General features: G+C 45.4%; 1 protein-coding gene across 1 annotated transcript; it reads left to right on the forward strand.

Moving 5' to 3' along the window:
- The first annotated feature begins 4,090 nt into the window (after positions 1-4,090).
- On the forward strand, positions 4,091-27,737 carry LOC112238822. The gene is made up of 10 exons (XM_042315738.1): positions 4,091-4,178; positions 14,256-14,336; positions 16,536-16,624; positions 18,339-18,418; positions 19,512-19,587; positions 19,900-20,173; positions 24,042-24,296; positions 24,427-24,509; positions 26,041-26,320; positions 27,466-27,737. Exons 3-10 carry the CDS (start codon positions 16,568-16,570, stop codon positions 27,735-27,737), a joined length of 1,377 nt encoding a protein of 458 aa, XP_042171672.1. The 5' UTR covers positions 4,091-4,178; positions 14,256-14,336; positions 16,536-16,567.
- Positions 27,738-27,974: the final 237 nt, after the last annotated feature.

Below are 27,974 nucleotides of genomic sequence, written 5' to 3' on the forward strand. Positions count from 1 at the left end.
AGAGAGAGGAGATACAATAGGTTGTAGAGCTGGTGAGAGATAAATGTGTGTGTGTGCAGTTATTGTATTTTGCTTCATAAATGGCACCCTATTCCCTTATAAATGGCACCCTATTCCCTTATAAATGGCACCCTATTCCCTTATAAATGGCACCCTATTCCCTTATAAATGGCACCCTATTCATTTATAATGGCACCCTATTCATTTATAATGGCACCCTATTCCCTTATAAATGGCACCCTATTCCCTTATAAATGGCACCCTATTCCCTTATAAATGGCACCCTATTCCCTTATAAATGGCACCCTATTCCCTTATAAATGGCAACCTATTCCGTTATAATTGGCACACTATTCTATTATAAATGGCACCCTATTCCCTTATAAATGGCACCCTATTCCCTTATAAATGGCACCCTATTCCCTTATAAATGGCACCCTATTTTATTATAAATGGCACCCTATTCCCTTATAAATGGCACCCTATTCCCTTATAAATGGCACCCTATTCCCTTATAAATGGCACCCTATTCCCTTATAAATGGCACCCTATTCCCTTATAAATGGCACCCTATGAATGGCACCCTATTCACATTACCGTCTGGTTAAACAAACACTATATTTAAAAAAAATCTAAGTTTATATGTCACATGCACATCATACAGAAGGTTTAAACTCTACAGTGAAATAGTTACATGCATAGTAGAGTCTTTTGTGTAGACATGTTGCTACCTAGCTATACAATGAACCATAATCACAATTCATAACATTACTTCTCTACATGTAGGTTCAATTTTAGCTAGCTAGCTAACATTAGGCTATAACTAGCAATGCAAAGGGATCTGAGAGAATAATAATATCAGTACACAGATCATATGTTCGATAGTGAGCCTGCCAGTGAACGTTAGCTAGCTAACAGTACACATTAACTTGCAATGAAAACAACTTTCTGACAAAATTAGAAACATATGATATCTGGAAAGGTAGCTAGCGAGACTCTCTTACCCATATACATGGACGAACATTTCTCCCTCTCTGTCACAGGTGCCATAGTTGCACTTAGTTTGAAGATGTAATCCGGAGACAAGTGTTTTTTGCAGTTATTTTTGATATCGTTAAAAAAGTCATGTTAGAAATGATTACCCACAGATAATGAGAAGCTCATGTTATAGACAGAAGCGTGCTACATGGCGGACCAATCCGAACTCATCTCTCAGCATGTCCAGCCCATCTACTATCTCATCCGATAATGGCTATCGTGAAGGTTCCTTACTTTTCCGTGGATAAACCAACTGGGTCATTTAAATGATGTGTATGAAACGGATATGTTCTTTATTGTTAAATATTACGAAAATTGTATTTTTGAATTTCGCGCTCTGCCATTTCACTGGATGTTGTCAAATCACACACAATTTCTTTTTAAATAAACATATATATATATTATTACCTCACAGTACATGTTTTTGTCATTGTGTTCTTGACACGTCGCACAAAGTACACCAACAATTGGCCTAGGAGACATGTTTCATTTCCTGTTTAATGTTCTGGGTTTATTTGAATTTCTTATTTAGGGGGTTTATTTTAGGGGGGTTTATTTTAATCTATTTCTTGTTTAGTCGCTTGTGGGGTTCAGCGCTTATTTATAATGCGGCTGGGCTGTCCAATAAACCCCGGACATTTCTGTTTCATAGACAACAGCCCTAAGCTCACTACAACAGGGGTGGGGGAGATACTCTTTGAAATGTTGAAACACATTTCCCAGTTCAACGAGGTCCCTACACAACAATCATCATGACAGTGCATCAGTTCCTTTGAAGCTATCTTGTGAAAGGCGTGAGAACTTCCCGCCAGGATGTCCTGACAGGCATTCCTGTTTCATAGACAACAGCCGGTGGTCACTAAGCTCACTACAACAGGGGTGGGGGAGATACTCTTTGAAATGTTCAAACACATTTCCCAGTTCAACGAGGTCCCTACACAACAATCATCATGACAGCTTCAAAGAAACAGATGCACTATCTGGTTATATATAAACACTCAGTCTAATGCGTGATAACGTGTGCCGTCTACTGTATTCTCTCTTAGGATGTGTCACATACTGTGGTTTCACACAGTCTGATGACTTGAACAGACAAGGATGATCTGTATCAGTATAGAAACACAAGAGACAGTTCTCTAAGGTTAGTACAGAATAGTGAGAGATAAAGATGTGTGTGTGCAGTTCTTGTATTTTGCTTCATAAATGGCACCCTATTCCCTTATAAATGGCACCCTATTCCCTTATAAATGGCACCCTATTCCCTTATAAATGGCACCCTATTCTATTATAAATGGCAACCTATTCTCTTATAAATGGCACCCTATTCTATTATAAATGGCACCCTATTATCTTATAAATGGCACCCTATTCCCTTATAAATGGCACCCTATTCCCTTATAAATGGCACCCTATTCCCTTATAAATTGCACCCTATTCCCTTTAAATGGCACCCTATTCCCTTATAAATGGCACCCTATTCTATTATAAATGGCACTCTATTCTATTATAAATGGCACCCTATTATCTTATAAATGGCACCCTATTCCCTTATAAATGGCACCATATTCTCTTATAAATGGCACCCTATTCTCTTATAAATGGCACCCTATTCTCTTATAACTGGCACCCTATTTCTTTATAAATGGCACCCTATTCTCTTATAAATGGCACCCTATTCCCTTTAAACGGCACCCTATTCTCTTATAAATGGCACCCTATTCCCTTATAAACGGCACCCTATTCTCTTATAAATGGCACCCTATTATCTTATAAATGGCACCATATTCTATTATAAATGGCACCCTATTCTATATTAAATGGCACCCTATTCTCTTATAAACGGCACCCTATTCTATTATAAATGGCACCCTATTATATTATAAATGGCACCCTATTCTATTATAAACGGCACCCTATTCTATTATAAATGGCACCATATTCTATTATAAATGGCACCCTATTCTATATTAAATGGCACCCTATTCTATTATAAATGGCACCCTATTCCATTATAAATGGCACCCTATTCCATTATAAATGGCACCCTATTCTATTATAAATGGCACCCTATTCCCTTATAAATGGCACCCTATTCTATTAAAAATGACACCCTATTCTATTATAAATGGCACCCTATTCCCTTATAAATGGCACGCTATTCTATTAAAAATGACACACTATTCTATTATAAATGGCACCCTATTCTGTATTAAATGGCACCCTATTCTATTATAAACGGCACCCTATTCTATTATAAATGGCACCCTATTCTATTATAAATGGCACCCTATTCCCTTATAAATGGCACCCTATTCTATTAAAAATGACACCCTATTCTATTATAAATGGCACCCTATTCCCTTATAAATGGCACGCTATTCTATTAAAAATGACACACTATTCTATTATAAATGGCACCCTATTCTGTATTAAATGGCACCCTATTCTATTATAAACGGCACCCTATTCTATTATAAATGGCACCCTATTCTATTATAAATGGCACCCTATTCTATTATAAACGGCACCCTATTCTATTATAAATGGCACCCTATTCCATTATAAATGGCACCCTATTCTATTAAAAATGACCCCCTTTTCTATTATAAATGGCACCCTATTCTATATTAAATGGCACCCTATTCTATTATAAACGGCACCCTATTCTATTATAAATGGCACCCTATTCTATTATAAATGGCACCCTATTCCATTATAAATGGCACCCTATTCTATTATAAATGGCACCCTATTCCCTTATAAATGGCACCCTATTCTATTAAAAATGACACCCTATTCTATTATAAATGGCACCCTATTCTCTTATAAATGGCACCCTATTCTCTTATAAATGGCACCCTATTCTATTATAAATGGCACACAATTATATTATAAATGGCACCCTATTCTATTATAAATGGCACCCTATTCACTTTGTAGTACACTATTTTTGACCAGAGGACATAAGGAAACATTAGTGAACTATGTAGGAGGTGCCATTTGAGACATACAGACCTGTGTCTCCTGTTTCATCAAAGCATTGTTGACAGTCACTCTGTTCTCATTGACAGTAAAAGCAGAAGTTCACCAGTCCAACATAGACTCTGAGAACAACAAGGTTAACTTCTGTTATTAGCAAGGTAAGAATCTTTATTTTCTAAATCTCTTTATTCATGTGCACCTCACTAAAGTTAAGTAATGAGCTAAAGTACAATGTCAAGAATGTTATGTATTTAAAACATTGAGTTATTATTCAAAACGTTTTATTTTTTAAATGTACATTATTTTTATTAGAATATTCAAAGATATTCAGAACTAATACACACCTCAGAAATATCTGTTAGATACAACAGGTAGAATTTGTATTTGTTCTTGATCCACATTAGTTCCTGTCAAGGCAGCAGCTACTCTTCTTGGGGTCCAATCACTAATACACAATTATATACAATAAAACAGTACTTCACACAACACATTATTACACACTACTCTACTACAACATATCTACAATACATTATTTCACACTACTCTACCACAACACATCTACAATACAATACATTATTACACACTACTCTACCACAACACATTATTACACACTACTCTACCACAACACATTATTACACACTACTCTACCACAACACATTATTACACACTACTCTACCACAACATATCTACAATACAACACATTATTATACACTACTCTACCACATCATATCTACAATACATTATTACACACTATTCTACTACAACACATCTACAATACAACACATTATTATACACTACTCTACCACAACATATCTACAACACATTATTATACACTACTCTACCACAACACATCTACAATACATTATTACACACTACTCTACCACAACACCCCGGTCTGTCACGAAGAAAAAAGACACGAAAAATCAGGGTGCGTGCGTGAGTGTGCGTGTGACGGGGACAGCAGGAGTGTGTGTGTGTGTGTGTGTTTCAAAAACAAAGGGGAGGGGGGTGTGTTCAACAGGGGCCCAAGCATGTAGCCCCATTCTATCTGGAGGGGGATCGTTTGAAACCAAGGTGTGCACTATCATGCATACGGCATGTCCAGATATCTGCCGACCGCCCCGGGGTTAAACATTGATATCTCTAATCAGCGCCCGGTGCCCCCACCCCGGGGTTAAACATTGATATCTCTAATCAGCGCCCGGTGCCCCCACCCCGGGGTTAAACATTGATATCTCTAATCAGAGCCCGGTGCCCCCACCCCGGGGTTAAACATTGATATCTCTAATCAGCGCCCGGTGCCCCCACCCCGGGGTTAAACATTGATATCTCTAATCAGCGCCCGGTGCCCCCACCCCGGGGTTAAACATTGATATCTCTAATCAGCGCGCGGTGCCCCCACCCCGGGGTTAAACATTGATATCTCTAATCAGCGCCCGGTGCCCCCACCCCGGGGTTAAACATTGATATCTCTAATCTGCGCCCGGTGCCCCCACCCCGGGGTTAAACATTGATATCTCTAATCAGAGCCCGGTGCCCCCCACCCCGGGGTTAAACATTGATATCTCTAATCAGCACCCGGTGCCCCCACACCGGGGTTAAACATTGATATCTCTAATCAGCGCCCGGTGCCCCCACCCCGGGGTTAAACATTGATATCTCTAATCAGCGCCCGGTGCCCCCACACCGGGGTTAAACATTGATATCTCTAATCAGCGCCCGGTGCCCCCACACCGGGGTAAACTTTGATATCTCTAATCAGCGCCCGGTGCTCCCACCCCGGGGTTAAACATTGATATCTCTAATCTGCGCCCGGTGCCCCCACCCCGGGGTTAAACATTGATATCTCTAATCAGCGCCCGGTGCCCCCACCCCGGGGTTAAACATTGATATCTCTAATCAGCGCCCGGTGCCCCCACCCCGGGGTTAAACATTGATATCTCTAATCAGAGCCCGGTGCCCCCACCCCGGGGTTAAACATTGATATCTCTAATCAGCGCCCGGTGCCCCCACCCCGGGGTTAAACATTGATATCTCTAATCAGCGCCCGGTGCCCCCACCCCGGGGTAAACTTTGATATCTCTAATCAGCGCCCGGTGCCCCCACCCCGGGGTTAAACATTGATATCTCTAATTAGCGCCCGGTGCCCCCACCCCGGGGTTAAACATTGATATCTCTAATCTGCGCCCGGTGCCCCCCACGCCGGGGTTAAACATTGATATCTCTAATCAGCGCCCGGTGCCCCCACCCCGGGGTTAAACATTGATATCTCTAATCAGCGCCCGGTGCCCCCACCCCGGGGTTAAACATTGATATCTCTAATCAGAGCCCGGTGCCCCCACCCCGGGGTTAAACATTGATATCTCTAATCAGCGCCCGGTGCCCCCACCCCGGGGTTAAACATTGATATCTCTAATCAGAGCCCGGTGCCCCCACCCCGGGGTTAAACATTGATATCTCTAATCAGAGCCCGGTGCCCCCACCCCGGGGTTAAACATTGATATCTCTAATCAGAGCCCGGTGCCCCCACCCCGGGGTTAAACATTGATATCTCTAATCAGAGCCCGGTGCCCCCATCCCCGGGGTTAAACATTGATATCTCTAATCAGAGCCCGGTGCCCCCACCCCGGGGTTAAACATTGATATCTCTAATCAGAGCCCGGTGCCCCCCACCCCGGGGTTAAACATTGATATCTCTAATCAGAGCCCGGTGCCCCCACCCCGGGGTTAAACATTGATATCTCTAATCAGAGCCCGGTGCCCCCACCCCGGGGTTAAACATTGATATCTCTAATCAGAGCCCGGTGCCCCCACCCCGGGGTTAAACATTGATATCTCTAATCAGAGCCCGGTGCCCCCACCCCGGGGTTAAACATTGATATCTCTAATCAGAGCCCGGTGCCCCCCACCCCGGGGTTAAACATTGATATCTCTAATCAGAGCCCGGTGCCCCCACCCCGGGGTTAAACATTGATATCTCTAATCAGAGCCCGGTGCCCCCACCCCGGGGTTAAACATTGATATCTCTAATCAGAGCCCGGTGCCCCCACCCCGGGGTTAAACATTGATATCTCTAATCAGAGCCCGGTGCCCCCACCCCGGGGTTAAACATTGATATCTCTAATCAGAGCCCGGTGCCCCCACCCCGGGGTTAAACATTGATATCTCTAATCAGAGCCCGGTGCCCCCACCCCGGGGTTAAACATTGATATCTCTAATCAGAGCCCGGTGCCCCCACCCCGGGGTTAAACATTGATATCTCTAATCAGAGCCCGGTGCCCCCACCCCGGGGTTAAACATTGATATCTCTAATCAGAGCCCGGTGCCCCCACCCCGGGGTTAAACATTGATATCTCTAATCAGAGCCCGGTGCCCCCACCCCGGGGTTAAACATTGATATCTCTAATCAGAGCCCGGTGCCCCCACCCCAGGGTTAAACATTGATATCTCTAATCAGAGCCCGGTGCCCCCACCCCGGGGTTAAACATTGATATCTCTAATCAGAGCCCGGTGCCCCCACCCCGGGGTTAAACATTGATATCTCTAATCAGAGCCCGGTGCCCCCACCCCGGGGTTAAACATTGATATCTCTAATCAGAGCCCGGTGCCCCCACCCCGGGGTTAAACATTGATATCTCTAATCAGAGCCCGGTGATATCTCTAATCAGAGCCCGGTGCCCCCACCCCGGGTTAAACATTGATATCTCTAATCAGAGCCCGGTGCCCCCACCCCGGGGTTAAACATTGATATCTCTAATCAGAGCCCGGTGCCCCCACCCCGGGGTTAAACATTGATATCTCTAATCAGAGCCCGGTGCCCCCACCCCGGGGTTAAACATTGATATCTCTAATCAGAGCCCGGTGCCCCCACCCCGGGGTTAAACATTGATATCTCTAATCAGAGCCCGGTGCCCCCACCCCGGGGTTAAACATTGATATCTCTAATCAGAGCCCGGTGCCCCCACCCCGGGGTTAAACATTGATATCTCTAATCAGAGCCCGGTGCCCCCACCCCGGGGTTAAACATTGATATCTCTAATCAGAGCCCGGTGCCCCCACCCCGGGGTTAAACATTGATATCTCTAATCAGAGCCCGGTGCCCCCACCCCGGGGTTAAACATTGATATCTCTAATCAGAGCCCGGTGCCCCCACCCCGGGGTTAAACATTGATATCTCTAATCAGAGCCCGGTGCCCCCACCCCGGGGTTAAACATTGATATCTCTAATCAGAGCCCGGTGCCCCCACCCCGGGGTTAAACATTGATATCTCTAATCAGAGCCCGGTGCCCCCACCCCGGGGTTAAACATTGATATCTCTAATCAGAGCCCGGTGCCCCCACCCCGGGGTTAAACATTGATATCTCTAATCAGAGCCCGGTGCCCCCACCCCGGGGTTAAACATTGATATCTCTAATCAGAGCCCGGTGCCCCCACCCCGGGGTTAAACATTGATATCTCTAATCAGAGCCCGGTGCCCCCACCCCGGGGTTAAACATTGATATCTCTAATCAGAGCCCGGTGCCCCCACCCCGGGGTTAAACATTGATATCTCTAATCAGAGCCCGGTGCCCCCACCCGGGGTTAAACATTGATATCTCTAATCAGAGCCCGGTGCCCCCCCCCACCCCGGGGTTAAACATTGATATCTCTAATCAGAGCCCGGTGCCCCCACCCCGGGGTTAAACATTGATATCTCTAATCAGAGCCCGGTGCCCCCACCCCGGGGTTAAACATTGATATCTCTAATCAGAGCCCGGTGCCCCCACCCCGGGGTTAAACATTGATATCTCTAATCAGAGCCCGGTGCCCCCACCCGGGGTTAAACATTGATATCTCTAATCAGAGCCCGGTGCCCCCACCCCGGGGTTAAACATTGATATCTCTAATCAGAGCCCGGTGCCCCCACCCCGGTGGGGTTAAACATTGATATCTCTAATCAGAGCCCGGTGCCCCCACCCCGGGGTTAAACATTGATATCTCTAATCAGAGCCCGGTGCCCCCACCCCGGGGTTAAACATTGATATCTCTAATCAGAGCCCGGTGCCCCCACCCCGGGGTTAAACATTGATATCTCTAATCAGAGCCCGGTGCCCCCACCCCGGGGTTAAACATTGATATCTCTAATCAGAGCCCGGTGCCCCCACCCCGGGGTTAAACATTGATATCTCTAATCAGAGCCCGGTGCCCCCCCCGGGGTTAAACATTGATATCTCTAATCAGAGCCCGGTGCCCCCACCCCGGGGTTAAACATTGATATCTCTAATCAGAGCCCGGTGCCCCCACCCCGGGGTTAAACATTGATATCTCTAATCAGAGCCCGGTGCCCCCACCCCGGGGTTAAACATTGATATCTCTAATCAGAGCCCGGTGCCCCCACCCCGGGGTTAAACATTGATATCTCTAATCAGAGCCCGGTGCCCCCACCCCGGGGTTAAACATTGATATCTCTAATCAGAGCCCGGTGCCCCCACCCCGGGGTTAAACATTGATATCTCTAATCAGAGCCCGGTGCCCCCACCCCGGGGTTAAACATTGATATCTCTAATCAGAGCCCGGTGCCCCCACCCCGGGGTTAAACATTGATATCTCTAATCAGAGCCCGGTGCCCCCACCCCGGGGTTAAACATTGATATCTCTAATCAGAGCCCGGTGCCCCCACCCCGGGGTTAAACATTGATATCTCTAATCAGAGCCCGGTGCCCCCACCCCGGGGTTAAACATTGATATCTCTAATCAGAGCCCGGTGCCCCCATTGATATCTCCCCGGGGTTAAACATTGATATCTCTAATCAGAGCCCGGTGCCCCCACCCCGGGGTTAAACATTGATATCTCTAATCAGAGCCCGGTGCCCCCACCCCGGGGTTAAACATTGATATCTCTAATCAGAGCCCGGTGCCCCCACCCCGGGGTTAAACATTGATATCTCTAATCAGAGCCCGGTGCCCCCACCCCGGGGTTAAACATTGATATCTCTAATCAGAGCCCGGTGCCCCCACCCCGGGGTTAAACATTGATATCTCTAATCAGAGCCCGGTGCCCCCACCCCGGGGTTAAACATTGATATCTCTAATCAGAGCCCGGTGCCCCCACCCCGGGGTTAAACATTGATATCTCTAATCAGAGCCCGGTGCCCCCCCCCCCGGGGTTAAACATTGATATCTCTAATCAGAGCCCGGTGCCCCCACCCCGGGGTTAAACATTGATATCTCTAATCAGAGCCCGGTGCCCCCCCCCACCCCGGGGTTAAACATTGATATCTCTAATCAGCGCCCGGTGCCCCCACCCCGGGGTTAAACATTGATATCTCTAATCAGAGCCCGGTGCCCCCACCCCGGGGTTAAACATTGATATCTCTAATCAGAGCCCGGTGCCCCCACCCCGGGGTTAAACATTGATATCTCTAATCAGAGCCCGGTGCCCCCACCCCGGGGTTAAACATTGATATCTCTAATCAGAGCCCGGTGCCCCCACCCCGGGGTTAAACATTGATATCTCTAATCAGAGCCCGGTGCCCCCACCCCGGGGTTAAACATTGATATCTCTAATCAGAGCCCGGTGCCCCCACCCCGGGGTTAAACATTGATATCTCTAATCAGAGCCCGGTGCCCCCACCCCGGGGTTAAACATTGATATCTCTAATCAGAGCCCGGTGCCCCCACCCCGGGGTTAAACATTGATATCTCTAATCAGAGCCCGGTGCCCCCACCCCGGGGTTAAACATTGATATCTCTAATCAGAGCCCGGTGCCCCCACCCCGGGGTTAAACATTGATATCTCTAATCAGAGCCCGGTGCCCCCACCCCGGGGTTAAACATTGATATCTCTAATCAGAGCCCGGTGCCCCCACCCCGGGGTTAAACATTGATATCTCTAATCAGAGCCCGGTGCCCCCATCCCCGGGGTTAAACATTGATATCTCTAATCAGAGCCCGGTGCCCCCACCCCGGGGTTAAACATTGATATCTCTAATCAGAGCCCGGTGCCCCCACCCCGGGGTTAAACATTGATATCTCTAATCAGAGCCCGGTGCCCCCACCCCGGGGTTAAACATTGATATCTCTAATCAGAGCCCGGTGCCCCCACCCCGGGGTTAAACATTGATATCTCTAATCAGAGCCCGGTGCCCCCACCCCGGGGTTAAACATTGATATCTCTAATCAGAGCCCGGTGCCCCCACCCCGGGGTTAAACATTGATATCTCTAATCAGAGCCCGGTGCCCCCACCCCGGGGTTAAACATTGATATCTCTAATCAGAGCCCGGTGCCCCCACCCCGGGGTTAAACATTGATATCTCTAATCAGAGCCCGGTGCCCCCACCCCGGGGTTAAACATTGATATCTCTAATCAGAGCCCGGTGCCCCCCACCCCGGGGTTAAACATTGATATCTCTAATCAGAGCCCGGTGCCCCCACCCCGGGGTTAAACATTGATATCTCTAATCAGAGCCCGGTGCCCCCACCCCGGGGTTAAACATTGATATCTCTAATCAGAGCCCGGTGCCCCCACCCCGGGGTTAAACATTGATATCTCTAATCAGAGCCCGGTGCCCCCACCCCGGGGTTAAACATTGATATCTCTAATCAGAGCCCGGTGCCCCCACCCCGGGGTTAAACATTGATATCTCTAATCAGAGCCCGGTGCCCCCACCCCGGGGTTAAACATTGATATCTCTAATCAGAGCCGGTGCCCCCACCCCGGGGTTAAACATTGATATCTCTAATCAGAGCCCGGTGCCCCCACCCCGGGGTTAAACATTGATATCTCTAATCAGAGCCCGGTGCCCCCACCCCGGGGTTAAACATTGATATCTCTAATCAGAGCCCGGTGCCCCCACCCCGGGGTTAAACATTGATATCTCTAATCAGAGCCCGGTGCCCCCCACCCCGGGGTTAAACATTGATATCTCTAATCAGAGCCCGGTGCCCCCACCCCGGGGTTAAACATTGATATCTCTAATCAGAGCCCGGTGCCCCCAGCCCGGTGCCCCCCCCGGGGTTAAACATTGATATCTCTAATCAGAGCCCGGTGCCCCCACCCCGGGGTTAAACATTGATATCTCTAATCAGAGCCCGGTGCCCCCCCCTCTAATCCCGGTGCCCCCCCCCCGGGGTTAAACATTGATATCTCTAATCAGAGCCCGGTGCCCCCACCCCGGGGTTAAACATTGATATCTCTAATCAGAGCCCGGTGCCCCCACCCCGGGGTTAAACATTGATATCTCTAATCAGAGCCCGGTGCCCCCACCCCGGGGTTAAACATTGATATCTCTAATCAGAGCCCGGTGCCCCCACCCCGGGGTTAAACATTGATATCTCTAATCAGAGCCCGGTGCCCCCACCCCGGGGTTAAACATTGATATCTCTAATCAGAGCCCGGTGCCCCCACCCCGGGGTTAAACATTGATATCTCTAATCAGAGCCCGGTGCCCCCACCCCGGGGTTAAACATTGATATCTCTAATCAGAGCCCGGTGCCCCCACCCCGGGGTTAAACATTGATATCTCTAATCAGCGCCCGGTGCCCCCACCCCGGGGTTAAACATTGATATCTCTAATCAGAGCCCGGTGCCCCCACCCCGGGGTTAAACATTGATATCTCTAATCAGAGCCCGGTGCCCCCACCCCCGGGGTTAAACATTGATATCTCTAATCAGAGCCCGGTGCCCCCACCCCGGGGTTAAACATTGATATCTCTAATCAGAGCCCGGTGCCCCCACCCCAGGGTTAAACATTGATATCTCTAATCAGCGCCCGGTGCCCCCCACCCCGGGGTTAAACATTGATATCTCTAATCAGAGCCCGGTGCCCCCACCCCGGGGTTAAACATTGATATCTCTAATCAGCGCCCGGTGCCCCCACCCCGGGTTAAACATTGATATCTCTAATCAGAGCCCGGTGCCCCCACCCCGGGGTTAAACATTGATATCTCTAATCAGAGCCCGGTGCCCCCACCCCAGGGTTAAACATTGATATCTCTAATCAGCGCCCGGTGCCCCCCCCGGGGTTAAACATTGATATCTCTAATCAGCGCCCGGTGCCCCCCCCACCCCGTGGGTTAAACATTGATATCTCTAATCAGCGCCCGGTGCCCCCCACCCCGGGGTTAAACATTGATATCTCTAATCAGAGCCCGGTGCCCCCACCCCGGGTTAAACATTGATATCTCTAATCAGAGCCCGGTGCCCCCACCCCGGGGTTAAACATTGATATCTCTAATCAGCGCCCGGTGCCCCCACCCCGGGGTTAAACATTGATATCTCTAATCAGCGCCCGGTGCCCCCCACCCCGGGGTTAAACATTGATATCTCTAATCAGAGCCCGGTGCCCCCACCCCGGGGTTAAACATTGATATCTCTAAGCAGAGCCCGGTGCCCCCACCCCGGGGTTAAACATTGATATCTCTAAGCAGAGCCCGGTGCCCCCACCCCGGGGTTAAACATTGATATCTCTAATCAGAGCCCGGTGCCCCCACCCCGGGGTTAAACATTGATATCTCTAAGCAGAGCCCGGTGCCCCCACCCCGGGGTTAAACATTGATATCTCTAATCAGCGCCCGGTGCCCCCCACCCCGGGGTTAAACATTGATATCTCTAAGCAGAGCCCGGTGCCCCCACCCCGGGGTTAAACATTGATATCTCTAATCAGAGCCCGGTGCCCCCACCCCGGGGTTAAACATTGATATCTCTAAGCAGAGCCCGGTGCCCCCCACCCCGGGGTTAAACATTGATATCTCTAAGCAGAGCCCGGTGCCCCCCACCCTGGTTGTAGACAGAATGTCTCCACATCCCCTCCTGTTGTTTGAATTCACTGCCTTTGTTCTCTAAACCAAATATACAGGGTGTTGCATACAGGATATCTCCCGAAACAATCCCACCACGGCCCTGTGCACTCATTCAGTACTTTCTCTAGTTAGGGACACGTACGCAGAGCGAGTCTAGTGGAGCATACTTTAACACTATGTTAGCACAGCTTTAGCTAAATGTTAATATTATCTAACGACAGAGAATTTAAACGCCCCTGACAACTCCCCCGGGAACCTCCACCCACACGCTACATATTCCGGTGCATCGTTTTATTATTTATACATTTTTAGGCGTGAATATGTTAAAACAAGGACAAATAATGTTTTTTCAGACTCCCACGAGACCGGCCCTGCAGAAAAGGGAAACACTAGATGTTTAGTACATACATTTTAACACACGTTATAATTCAAAATGTTGACTATTTCTTACAGATAAAGGGTCCGGTTAGCCCTGACCATTATCTGTTTCAAATTCACCATCGCAAAGACGCTTGCCCGCTCCATCAAAACTCCGTAAGTTTTCCCTCCATGTGTAGATCAACCGTCCTGCATGTAAATCCTGGGTATGCCCACATCATTAATTAATAAGCTGTGTAGAAGCTGTTTAGCCATAAGTAAAGGCCTTTCATAAAGAGGCTGTCATGATAAACCTGAATCTGAAATGACCTTTAGGATCTTTTCTTTGGGGTTCTAATCTCCCCAGGTGTACATGCACTGAAAGTCCTTAGGCTGGAGCCATCTGGAAGCTCTGTGCCTGTACATATAAAGAGAACTAAATAGGAAACTAGGCTGAGAAACAGTATTTAGATGGCAGTTTTATTGTTGTTGAAAGCTTGAAATGGACACAATGCCAAGGGACCTTGTTTCTAACACACTCTACTACAACATATCTACAATACAACACATTATTACACACTACTCTACCACAACACATTATTACACACTACTCTACCACAACACATTATTACACACTACTCTACTACCACAACACATTATTACACACATATCTACAATACACATTATTACAACATACTCTACCACAACACTACAACTCTACAACACATTATTACACACTACTCTACTACAACATATCTACAATACAACACATTATTACACACTACTCTACTACAACATATCTACAATACAACACATTATTACACACTACTCTACCACAACATATCTACAATACATTATTACACACTACTCTACCACAACACATCTACAATACATTATTACACACTACTCTACTACAACACATCTACAATACAACACATTATTACACACTACTCTACTACAACATATCTACAACACATTATTACACACTACTCTACCACAACATATCTACAATACAACACATTATTACACACTACTCTACTACAACATATCTACAATACAACACATTATTACACACTACTCTACTACAACATATCTACAATACAACACATTATTACACACTACTCTACCACAACATATCTACAATACATTATTACACACTACTCTACCACAACACATCTACAATACAACACATTATTCCACACTACTCTACCACAACATATCTACAATACATTATTACACACTACTCTACTACAACATATCTACAATACAACACATTATTACACACTACTCTACCACAACATATCTACAACACATTATTACACACTACTCTACTACAACATATCTACAATACATTATTACACACTACTCTACTACAACATATCTACAATACAACACATTATTACACACTACTCTACCACAACATATCTACAACACAACACATTATTACACACTACTCTACTACAACATATCTACAATACAACACATTATTACACACTACTCTACCACAACAAATCTACAACACATTATTACACACTACTCTACCACAACATATCTACAATACAACACATTATTACCCACTACTCTACTACAACACATCTACAATACAACACATTATTACACACTACTCTACCACAACACATTATTACACACTACTCTACCACAACACATTATTACACACTACTCTACCACAACATATCTACAATACAACACATTATTACACACTACTCTACCACAACATATCTACAATACAACACATTATTACACACTACTCTACCACAACATATCTACAACACAACACATTATTACACACTACTCTACCACAACACATCTACAATACATTATTACACACTACTCTACCACAACATATCTACAATACAACACATTATTACACACTACTCTACCACAACACATTATTACACACTACTCTACTACAACACATTATTACACACTACTCTACCACAACACATCTACAATACAACACATTATTACATACTACTCTACCACAACACATCTACAATACAACACATTATTACACACTACTCTACTACAACATATTATATTACATTATTCCCAAGAAGTTGGTGTGTGTGTGTGTGGGTGTGTGTGTGTGTGTGTGTGTGTGTGTGTGTGTGTGTGTGTGTGTGTGTGTGTGTGTGTACACGTGTGTACACGTGTGTACACGTGTGTACACGTGCAAACAGAGTGTGAATTACACCATGACATTTGGGCTGTATCGAGTAAAAAATATATAATAATTAATTCTAATAAAAATGTATTACATTTTTATGTAATTAGCATGAACACATCCAGTCATGACATTTTCATCTGTTTCATCTAAAAAACTTGACATGTTGGTTCACTCCAAAATAATTCCAGCATCCGAACTGCATGTACCTGCTGCTCCCCTTATGGACATTTCAACCCACCCCCCTCAACAGGCGTCCATTCTGCCCCCCACCTCAATGGTAATTCAATCACTGTTGCAGTTTTTAATATGTACAGTACCAGTCAAAAGTTGACACCTACTAATTTAAGTGTTTTTCTTTATTTTTACTATTTTCAAGATTGTAGAATAATAGTGAAGACATCAAAACTATGAAATAACACATATGGAATCATGTAGTAACCAAATACTGTTAAACAATTCAAAATATATGTTATATTTGACATTCTTCAAAGTAGCCACCCTTTACCTTGATGACAGCTTTGCACACTCTTGGCATTCTCTCAACCAGCATCATGAGGTAGTCACCTGGAATGCATTTTAATTAACTGTTGTGCCGTCAGTTGTGTTGTGACAAGGTAGGGGTGGTATACAGAATATAGCCCTATTTGGTACAAGACCAAGTCCATATTATGGCAAGAACAGCTCAAATAAGCAAAGAGAAATGACAGTCCATCATTACTTTAAGACATGAAGGTCAGTCAATCCATAAACAAGAATTTTGAAAGTTTCTTCAAGTGCAGTCACAAAAACCATCAAGCGCTATGATGAAACTGCCTCTCATGAGGACCACCACAGGAAAGGAAGACCCAGAGATACCTCTGCAACAGAGGACAATTTCATTAGAGTTACCAGCCTCAGAAATCGGCAATTAACTGCACCTCAGATTGCAGCCCAAGTAAATACTTTACAGAGTTCAAGTAACAGACACATCTCAACATCAGCTGTTCAGAGGAGACTGCGTGAATCAGGCCTTCATGGTTGAACTGCTGCAAAGAAACCACTACTAAAGGATACCAATAAGAAGAAGAGACTTGCTTGGGCCAAGAAACACGAGCAATGCACATTAGAATGGTGGAAATCTGTTCTTTGGTCTGAGGAGTCCAAGTTTGAGATTGTTGGTTCCAATCGCCGTGTCTTTTTGAGACGCGGTGTGGGTGAACGGATGATCTCCGCATGTGTGGTTCCCACGTGAAGAATGGAGGAGCAGGTGTGATGGTTTGGGGGTGCTTTGCTGGTGACACTGTCAGTGACTTATTTAGAATTGAAGGCACACTTAACCATCATGGCTACCACAGCATTCTGCAGTGATACGCCATCCCATCTGGTTTGCACTTAGTGGGACTATAATTTGTTATTCAACAAGACAATGACCCAGCACACCTCCAGGCTGTGTAAGGGCCATTTGACAAATAAAGAGTGCGATGGAGCTCTGCATCAGATGCCCTGGCCTCCACAATCATCTGCCCTCAAGCCAATTGAGATGGTTTGGGATGAGTTGGACCGCAGAGTGAAGGAAATGCAGCCAACCAGTGCTCAGCATGTGGGAACTCCTTCAAGACAGTTGGAAAAGCATTCCAGGTGAAGCTGGTTGAGAGAATGCCGAGTGTGTGCAAAACTGTCATCAAGGCAAAGGGTGGCTACTTTGAATAATTTAAAATATATTTTGATTTGTTAAATAACACTATTTTGGTTACAAGAATATTCCATATGTGTTTTTAATAGTTTTGATGTCTTCTATTATTCTACAATGTTGAAAATAGTACAAATAATGAAAAACCCTTAAATGAGTTGGTGCTGTGGGATACACAGCTGTGGGATGCTGTGGGATACATTTTGACTGTTACTGTAATTAGAAAATAATATCAGTTGTCACTAAAATATTTCTTGACTTTTGAGTTTATTTAGTTAATTTTTGTATTTGTTCCTTTGGTTGGCTGTGTGCGTGTGCATAGGAGGGGGTAGCTGCTTCTGAGAGGGAAAAGATGTCTGCAGGGACAAAGAGGGACAAACTCCCCAGCACCTCTTCTGGAACGTGAGCGGACATTGATTATATTAGTCAGATATTAAAACTATGTAGTCACTGGTAACATATCACTCTACTGGTATGGTGCTGGAGAGAAACTATAAAAGTGATGGTTTTCCCGTTTAACTCTATCAGATTGTAAAACATTATTTTCATGAACTGAGTGAAATTAATTTAGAACAGTGTAGTGACCACAGCATGTGGTGGTGGTGTAGGGGAACAGAACAGTGTAGTGACCACAGCATGTGGTGGTGGTGTAGGGGAACAGAACAGTGTAGTGACCACAGCATGTGGTGTAGGGGAACAGAACAGTGTAGTGACCACAGCATGTGGTGGTGGTGTAGGGGAACAGAACAGTGTAGTGACCACAGCATGTGGTGGTGGTGTAGGGGAACAGAACAGTGTAGTGACCACAGCATGTGGTGGTGGTGTAGGGAACAGAACAGTGTAGTGCCCACAGCATGTGATGGTGGTGTAGGGAACAGAACAGTGTAGTGACCACACCATGTGATGGTGGTGTAGGGGAACAGAACAGTGTAGTGACCACAGTATGTGGTGGTGGTGTAGGGGAACAGAACAGTGTAGTGATCACACCATGTGGTGGTGGTGTAGGGGAACAGAACAGTGTAGTTACCACAGCATGTGGTGGTGCTGTAGGGGAACAGAACAGTGTAGTGACCACAGCATGTGGTGGTGGTGCTGTAGGGGAACAGAACAGTGTAGTGACCACATCATGTAGTGGTGGTGTAGGGGAACAGAACAGTGTAGAGACCACAGCATGTAGTGGTGGTGTAGGGGAACAGAACAGTGTAGTGACCACATCATGTAGTGGTGGTGTAGGGGAACAGAACAGTGTAGAGACCACAGCATGTAGTGGTGGTGTAGGGGAACAGAACAGTGTAGTGACCACAGCATGTGATGGTGGTGTAGGGGAACAGAACAGTGTAGTGACCACAGCATGTAGTGGTGCTGTAGGGGAACAGAACAGTGTAGTGACCACAGCATGTGGTGGTGTAGTAGGGGAACAGAACAGTGTAGTGACCACAGCATGTGGTGGTGTAGTAGGGGAACAGAACAGTGTGTGACTGTTTCCTGTGTCCAGGTTGACCCCGTCTGGAGAGAAGTGTCGTAGTCTGGAGACTGTGATCTCTAGGCTGGAGATGCTGAATGTGGGAAAGGTAGGTAGGTAGGTTACTAGGTAAGTGTGTGTGCATGTGTGCGTGTGTGTGTGCATGTGTGTGTGTGTGTGTGCGTGTGTGCATGTGTGCGTGTGTGCGTGTGTGCGTGTGTGCATGTGTGCATGTGTGTGTGTGTGTGTGTGTGTGTTAAAGTTCCTAATGTAATGTATTTCATGATGATATGTGATATTGAGAGACCAGTAGAAATATTCTAGTACGTCTTAACAATATTAATATATTCATGTTCTTTATTTTATTTCAGTTGTCAGGTTTTATATTCCTTCCTCACTGTTGTTATCTTTGTTGTTTTAGAAAACATTGGATATTCCAGCTCTGCTACTGACCACTCTGGATGAGATGAACTCAGATGAGTTGAGGAGATTCCAGTCTTACCTGATTATTGGCAGGATGTTAGGCTTTCCTCCCATCCCAGAGAGTCAGCTGGAGAACACTGACAGACAGAACACAGTGGATCAGATGGTGAAGAGATACGGCCCTGAGGGAGCTGTGAGGATCACACTGGGGATCCTGAGGGGTATGGACCGAGATGATGTAGCAGAGAAGTTACAGAGAGATCACACTAGAGGTAACATAACAATAATGTACATCAATCTATACATCACCATCACAGTTCAGTGTAGGTCTAACCAGAAATAACATTCTACTGACTTCATAATAACATTCAGCAGACCCCTCTTTTATAATGTTTATTCATGATGTATCCAGGTGACCCCTCTTTTATAATGTTTATTCATGATGTATCCAGGTGACCCCATGATGATTAAACAACAATCCAACATTCATTACATTACATACATACAGTCACCAATACAGTAGGGAAGATTTCACAAAATCAAATCAAATTTATTTATATAGCCCTTCGTACATCAGCTGATATCTCAAAGTGCTGTACAGAAACCCAGCCTAAAACCCCAAACAGCAAGCAATGCAGGTGTAGAAGCACGGTGGCTAGGAAAAACTCCCTAGAAAGGCTGAAACCTAGGAAGAAACCTAGAGAGGAACCAGGCTATGTGGGGTGGCCAGTCCTCTTCTGGCTGTGCCGGGTGGAGATTATAACAGAACATGGCCAAGATGTTCAAATGTTCATAAATGACCAGCATGTTCGAATAATAAGAAGGCAGAACAGTTGAAACTGGAGCAGCAGCACAGTCAGGTGGACTGGGGACAGCAAGGAGTCATCATGTCAGGTAATCCTGGGGCATGGTCCTAGGGCTCAGGTCAGTTGAAACTGGAGCAGCAGCACGGCCAGGTGGACTGGGGACAGCAAGGAGTCATCATGTCAGGTAATCCTGGGGCATGGTCCTAGGGCTCAGGTCCTCCGAGAGAGAGAAAGAAAGAGAGAAGGAGAGAATTAGAGAACGCACACTTAGATTCACACAGGACACCGAATAGGACAGTAGAAGTACTCCAGATATAGCAAACTGACCCTAGCCCCCCGACACATAAACTACTGCAGCATAAATACTGGAGGCTGAGACAGGAGGGGTCAGGAGACACTGTGGACCCATCCGAGGACACCCCCAGACAGGGCCAAATGGGAAGGATATAACCCCACCCACTTTGCCAAAGCACAGCCCCCACACCACTAGAGGGATATCTTCAACCACCAACTTACCATCCTGAGACAGGGCCGAGTATAGCCCACAAAGATCTCCGCCATGGCACAACCCAAGGGGGGGCGCCAACCCAGACAGGATGACCACATCAGTGAATCAACCCACTCAGGTGACGCACCCCTTCCAGGGACGGCATGAGAGAGCTCCAGTAAGCCAGTGACTCAGCCCCTGTAATAGGGTTAGAGGCAGAGAATCCCAGTGGAAAGAGGGGAACCGGCCAGGCAGAGACAGCAAGGACGGTTCGTTGCTCCAGAGCCTTTCCGTTCACCTTCACACTCCTGGGCCAGACTACACTCAATCATATGACCTACTGAAGAGATGAGTCTTCAGTAAAGACTTAAAGGTTGAGGCCGAGTTTGCGTCTCTGACATGGGTAGGCAGACCGTTCCATAAAAATGGAGCTCTATAGGAGAAAGCCCTGCCTCCAGCTGTTTGCTTAGAAATTCTAGGGACAATTAGGAGGCCTGCGTCTTGTGACCGTAGCGTACGTGTAGGTATGTACGGCAGGACCAAATCAGAGCGATAGGTAGGAGCAAGCCCATGTAATGCTTTGTAGGTTAGCAGTAAAACCTTGAAATCAGCCCTTGCTTTGACAGGAAGCCAGTGTAGAGAGGCTAGCACTGGAGTAATATGATCAAATTTTTGGGTTCTAGTCAGGATTCTAGCAGCCGTATTTAGCACCAACTGAAGTTTATTTAGTGCTTTATCCGGGTAGCCGGAAAGTAGAGCATTGCAGTAGTCTAACCTAGAAGTGACAAAAGCATGGATGAATTTTTCTGCATCATTTTTGGACAGAAAGTTTCTGATTTTTGCAATGTTACGTAGATGGAAAAAAGCTGTCCTTGAAATGGTCTTGATATGTTCTTCAAAAGAGAGATCAGGGTCCAGAGTAACGCCGAGGTCCTTCACAGTTTTATTTGAGACGACTGGACAACCATTAAGATTAATTGTCAGATTCAACAGAAGATCTCTTTGTTTCTTGGGACCTAGAACAAGCATCTCTGTTTTGTCCGAGTTTAAATCATGACTACACAGTGCCTTGCTAAAGTATTCGGCCCCCTTGAACTTTGCGACCTTTTGCCACATTTCAGGCTTCAAACATAAAGATATAAAACTGTATTTTTTTGTGAAGAATCAACAACAAGTGGGACACAATCATGAAGTGGAACGACATTTATTGGATATTTCAAACTTTTTTAACAAATCAAAAACTGAAAACTTGGGCGTGCAAAATTATTCAGCCCCCTTAAGTTAATACTTTGTAGCGCCACCTTTTGCTGCGATTACAGCTGTAAGTCGCTTGGGGTATGTCTCTATCAGTTTTGCACATCGAGAGACTGACATTTTTTCCCATTCCTCCTTGCAAAACAGCTCGAGCTCAGTGAGGTTGGATGGAGAGCATTTGTGAACAGCAGTTTTCAGTTCTTTCCACAGATTCTCGATTGGATTCAGGTCTGGACTTTGACTTGGCCATTCTAACACCTGGATATGTTTATTTTTGAACCATTCCATTGTAGATTTTGCTTTATGTTTTGGATCATTGTCTTGTTGGAAGACAAATCTCCGTCCCAGTCTCAGGTCTTTTGCAGACTCCATCAGGTTTTCTTCCAGAATGGTCCTGTATTTGGCTCCATCCATCTTCCCATCAATTTTAACCATCTTCCCTGTCCCTGCTGAAGAAAAGCAGGCCCAAACCATGATGCTGCCACCACCATGTTTGACAGTGGGGATAGTGTGTTCAGGGTGATGAGCTGTGTTGCTTTTACGCCAAACATAACGTTTTGCATTGTTGCCAAAAAGTTCAATTTTGGTTTCATCTGACCAGAGCACCTTCTTCCACATGTTTGGTGTGTCTCCCAGGTGGCTTGTGGCAAACTTTAAACAACACTTTTTATGGATATCTTTAAGAAATGGCTTTCTTCTTGCCACTCTTCCATAAAGGCCAGATTTGTGCAATATACGACTGATTGTTGTCCTATGGACAGAGTCTCCCACCTCAGCTGTAGATCTCTGCAGTTCATCCAGAGTGATCATGGGCCTCTTGGCTGCATCTCTGATCAGTCTTCTCCTTGTATGAGCTGAAAGTTTAGAGGGACGACCAGGTCTTGGTAGATTTGCAGTGGTATGATACTCCTTCCATTTCAATATTATCGCTTGCACAGTGCTCCTTGGGATGTTTAAAGCTTGGGAAATCTTTTTGTATCCAAATCCGGCTTTAAACTTCTTCACAACAGTATCTCGGACCTGCCTGGTGTGTTCCTTGTTCTTCATGATGCTCTCTGCGCTTTTAACAGACCTCTGAGACTATCACAGTGTAGGTGCATTTATACGGAGACTTGATTACACACAGGTGGATTGTATTTATCATCATTAGTCATTTAGGTCAACATTAGATCATTCAGAGATCCTCACTGAACTTCTGGAGAGAGTTTGTTGCACTGAAAGTAAAGGGGCTGAATAATTTTGCACGCCCAATTTTTCAGTTTTTGATTTGTTAAAAAGTTTGAAATATCCAATAAATGTCGTTCCACTTCATGATTGTGTCCCACTTGTTGTTGATTCTTCACAAAAAAATACAGTTTTATATCTTTATGTTTGAAGCCTGAAATGTGGCAAAAGGTCGCAAAGTTCAAGGGGGCCGAATACTTTCGCAAGGCACTGTATATCTCTTCCTGAGCTTCCTAATCTGGAAGATGAACCAGAATAATCTGGCAGAGAAGTTAGAGATCAGAGAAGTAGGACTGTAGAAAAGGACCCTAACTGACTCTCTATCCCCCTCCTGTCTTCCCCTCTGTTTCCCTGTTTCTCTCTTTCCAGTTCTACTGCTGACCAGTCTGCAAGAGCTCACTGAAGATCAGCTGAAGAAATTTCAGTCTTACCTGACTAGTGGCAGGATATTTGGCTTTCCTCTCATCCCAGAGAGACAGCTGGAGAACACTGACAGACAGGACACAGTGGATCAGATGGTGGAGAGTTACGGCCCTGAGGGAGCTGTGAGGAACACGGGGAGGATCCTGAGGGAGATGGACCGAGATGATCTGGCAGAGAAGTTAGAGAGAGATCACACTAGAGGTAACACTGTTAAGAAAATGTGTCAAACGTTCCTTCAAACAAAAGACAACATGATTTAAATGAATAATTGATAATGTAATAAAACAAATACCGTTACCTCTCTTCACTTCTATACCTGTATCTACCACAGCAACAACATGGTGGAGAGACTCAGACAGTGATAAATGGAGAAGGAGGAAGGAGCATAAGGCAATGAGAAAAAGAAAAGAAAAAGTCAGTTCTACCCTCATATGTTACATCACCTGTACTCACTGTCATAGTCAGTTCTACAGTTCTACCCTCATATGTTACATCACCTGTACTCACTGTCATAGTCAGTTCTACCCTCATGTTACATCACCTGTACTCACTGTCATAGTCAGTTCTACCCTCATGTTACATTACCTGTACTCACTGTCATAGTCAGTTCTAGCCTCATGTTAAAACACCTGTACTCACTGTCATAGTCAGTTCTAGCCTCATGTTAAAACACCTGTACTCACTGTCATAGTCAGTTCTACAGTTCTACCCTCATGTTACATCACCTGTACTCACTGTCAGTCAGTTCTACCCTCATATGTTACATCACCTGTACTCACTGTCATAGTCAGTTCTACAGTTCTACCCTCATATGTTACATCACCTGTACTCACTGTCATAGTCAGTTCTACCCTCATGTTACATCACCTGTACTCACTGTCATCAGTTCTAGCCTCATGTTTCACCTGTACTCCTGTCATGTTAGCCTCATCACCTGTACTCACTGTCATAGTCAGTTCTAGCCTCATGTTAAAACACCTGTACTCACTGTCATAGTCATAGTCAGTTACATCACCTGTACTCACTGTCAGTCAGTTCACCCTATGTTACATCACCTGTACTCACTGTCATAGTCAGTTCTACAGTTCTACCCTCATATGTTACATCACCTGTACTCACTGTCTGTCATAGTTACATCAGTTTTACAGTTCTACCCTCACCCTCATATGTTACATCACCTGTACTCACTGTCATAGTCAGTTCTACAGTTGTACCCTCATATGTTACATCACCTGTACTCACTGTCATAGTCAGTTCTACCCTCATATGTTACAAAACACCTGTACTCACTGTCATAGTCAGTTCTCAGTTCTACCCTCATATGTTAACACCTGTACTCACTGTCATAGTCAGTTCTAGAGTTCTACCCTCATATGTTACATCACCTGTACTCACTGTCATAGTCAGTTCTACAGTTCTACCCTCATATGTTACATCACCTGTACTCACTGTCATAGTCAGTTCTACCCTCATATGTTACATCACCTGTACTCACTGTCATAGTCAGTTCTACAGTTCTACCCTCATATGTTACATCACCTGTACTCACTGTCATAGTCAGTTCTACCCTCACGTTACATCACCTGTACTCACTGTCATAGTCAGTTCTACAGTTCTACCCTCATATGTTACATCACCTGTACTCACTGTCATAGTCAGTTCTACCCTCATATGTTACACCACCTGTACTCACTGTCATAGTCAGTTAATTTCAACACACCAAAACATCGGAGAATATTCCTGTACCACATTGTGTGTGGTGATGTTCATGTTCTTTATATCAGTAGTCAGTATTTCTATTCTCTTATATCTTATCATCTTTGTTATTTTAGAGATCCTCCATGTTGGATGAGTATATTCCTGTACCACGTTGTGTGTGGTGATGTTCATGTTCTTTATATCAGTAGTCAGTATTTCTATTCTCTTATCATCTTTGTTATTTTAGAGATCCTTCATGTTGGATGTTCCAGCTCTGTTGCTGACCGGTCTGGAGGAGCTCACTGAAGAACAGCTGACGACATTTCAGTTTTACCTGACTACGGTCCAGCTGCTTGGCCTTCCTCCCATCCCAGAGAGTCAGCTGGAGAACACTGATAGACAGAACACAGTGGATCAGATGGTGAAGAGATACAACCCTGAGGGAGCTGTGAGGAACACACTGAAGATCCTGAGGGAGATGGATCTGGATGATCTGGCAGAGAAGTTACAGAGAGATCACACTAGAGGTAACATGTACATTCTGGCTATCAATCTATACATCACCATCACAGTTCAGTGTAGGTCTAACCAGAAAGAACATTCAACTGACTCCATAATAACATTCAGCAGACCCTCTTATTTATTGTGTGAATCCAGGTGATCTCATTGAGATTAAACAGAAAGCAATCATTCATTCCATATAATACATCAAATCAACAGTACAATGGCTCAGTAGACATAGGTAAGATATTACAAGATATTACAGATTGCACTGTCTAATCATGTCACGCCTGCTCCCGCTCCCCCTCTCTGGCCCTCGAAGGCACCAGGCTCCCCAGCATTACGCACTTCTGCCACCATCATTACACATGCCTGCTCCCCCTCTCTGGCCCTCGAAGGCACCAGGCTGCCCAGCATTATGCACTTCTGCCACCATCATTACACACACCTGCCTTCCCCCGTCACGCGCATCAGCGATTATTGGACTCACCTGGACTCCATCACCTGTGCCATATCCTCCCCTATATCTGTCTGTTCCAAATATCTGTTCCCTGCTTCAGGAATAACGTTAGTTTGTCGTTGCATACCGGGTTCTGGGGGCGTCTGTTCCTTATTTAATGTTCAACTCCCCGTACCTGCTTCTCTTCTCCAGCGTTGGTTCTTACAAATCATGGCTGTACATCTCTTCTTGAGCTACCTACATTCTAACCAATCAACAGAAGAGTCAGTTAGTAAGAGTAATATTTGTAGGGGACAAGCTTATTGACACTACATTCAATACTGATATAAGAAAAAGAAGCCTGGAGGCTGAACAATGCATGAATATATCTGACATGTAAGACATCTCTCTCTCTCTCTATCTGACATGTAGGACATCTCTCTCTCTCTCTATCTGACATGTAGGACATCTCTCTCTCTCTCTATCTGACATGTAGGACATCTCTCTCTCTCTATCTGACATGTAGGACATCTCTCTCTCTCTATCTGACATGTAGGACATCTATCTCTCTCTCTATCTGACATGTAGGACATCTCTCTCTCTATCTGACATGTAGGACATCTCTCTCTCTCTATCTGACATGTAGGACATCTCTCTCTCTCTATCTGACATGTAGGACATCTCTCTCTCTCTATCTGACATGTAGGACATCTCTCTCTCTATCTTTTCCAGCTTGGCTGCTGAACTCTCTGGAGGAGCTGAACATAAACGAGCTGAAGACATTTCAAAACTACCTGAATAGTGGCAAGTTGCTTGGCTTTCCTCCCATGCCAAAGAGCCAGCTGGAGAACACTGACAGACAGGTCACAGTGGATCTGATGATGAAGATATACGACCCTGAGAGAGCTGTGAAGATCACACTGAGGATCCTGAGGTGCATGAATGACCATGATCTCACTGAGAAGTTACAGAGTGATCACACAGGTCTCTCTCTCTCTATCTGACATGTAGGACATCTCTCTCTCTATCTGACATGTAGGACATCTCTCTCTCTATCTGACATGTAGGACATCTCTCTCTCTATCTGACATGTAGGACATCTCTATCTGACATGTAGGACATCTCTCTCTATCTGACATGTAGGACATCTCTCTCTCTCTATCTGACATGTAGGACATCTCTCTCTCTCTATCTGACATGTAGGACATCTCTCTCTCTATCTGACATGTAGGACATCTCTC

Source organism: Oncorhynchus tshawytscha, unplaced genomic scaffold, assembly GCF_018296145.1.
Source record: "Oncorhynchus tshawytscha isolate Ot180627B unplaced genomic scaffold, Otsh_v2.0 Un_contig_1219_pilon_pilon, whole genome shotgun sequence".
Lineage (NCBI taxonomy): Eukaryota > Metazoa > Chordata > Actinopteri > Salmoniformes > Salmonidae > Oncorhynchus > Oncorhynchus tshawytscha.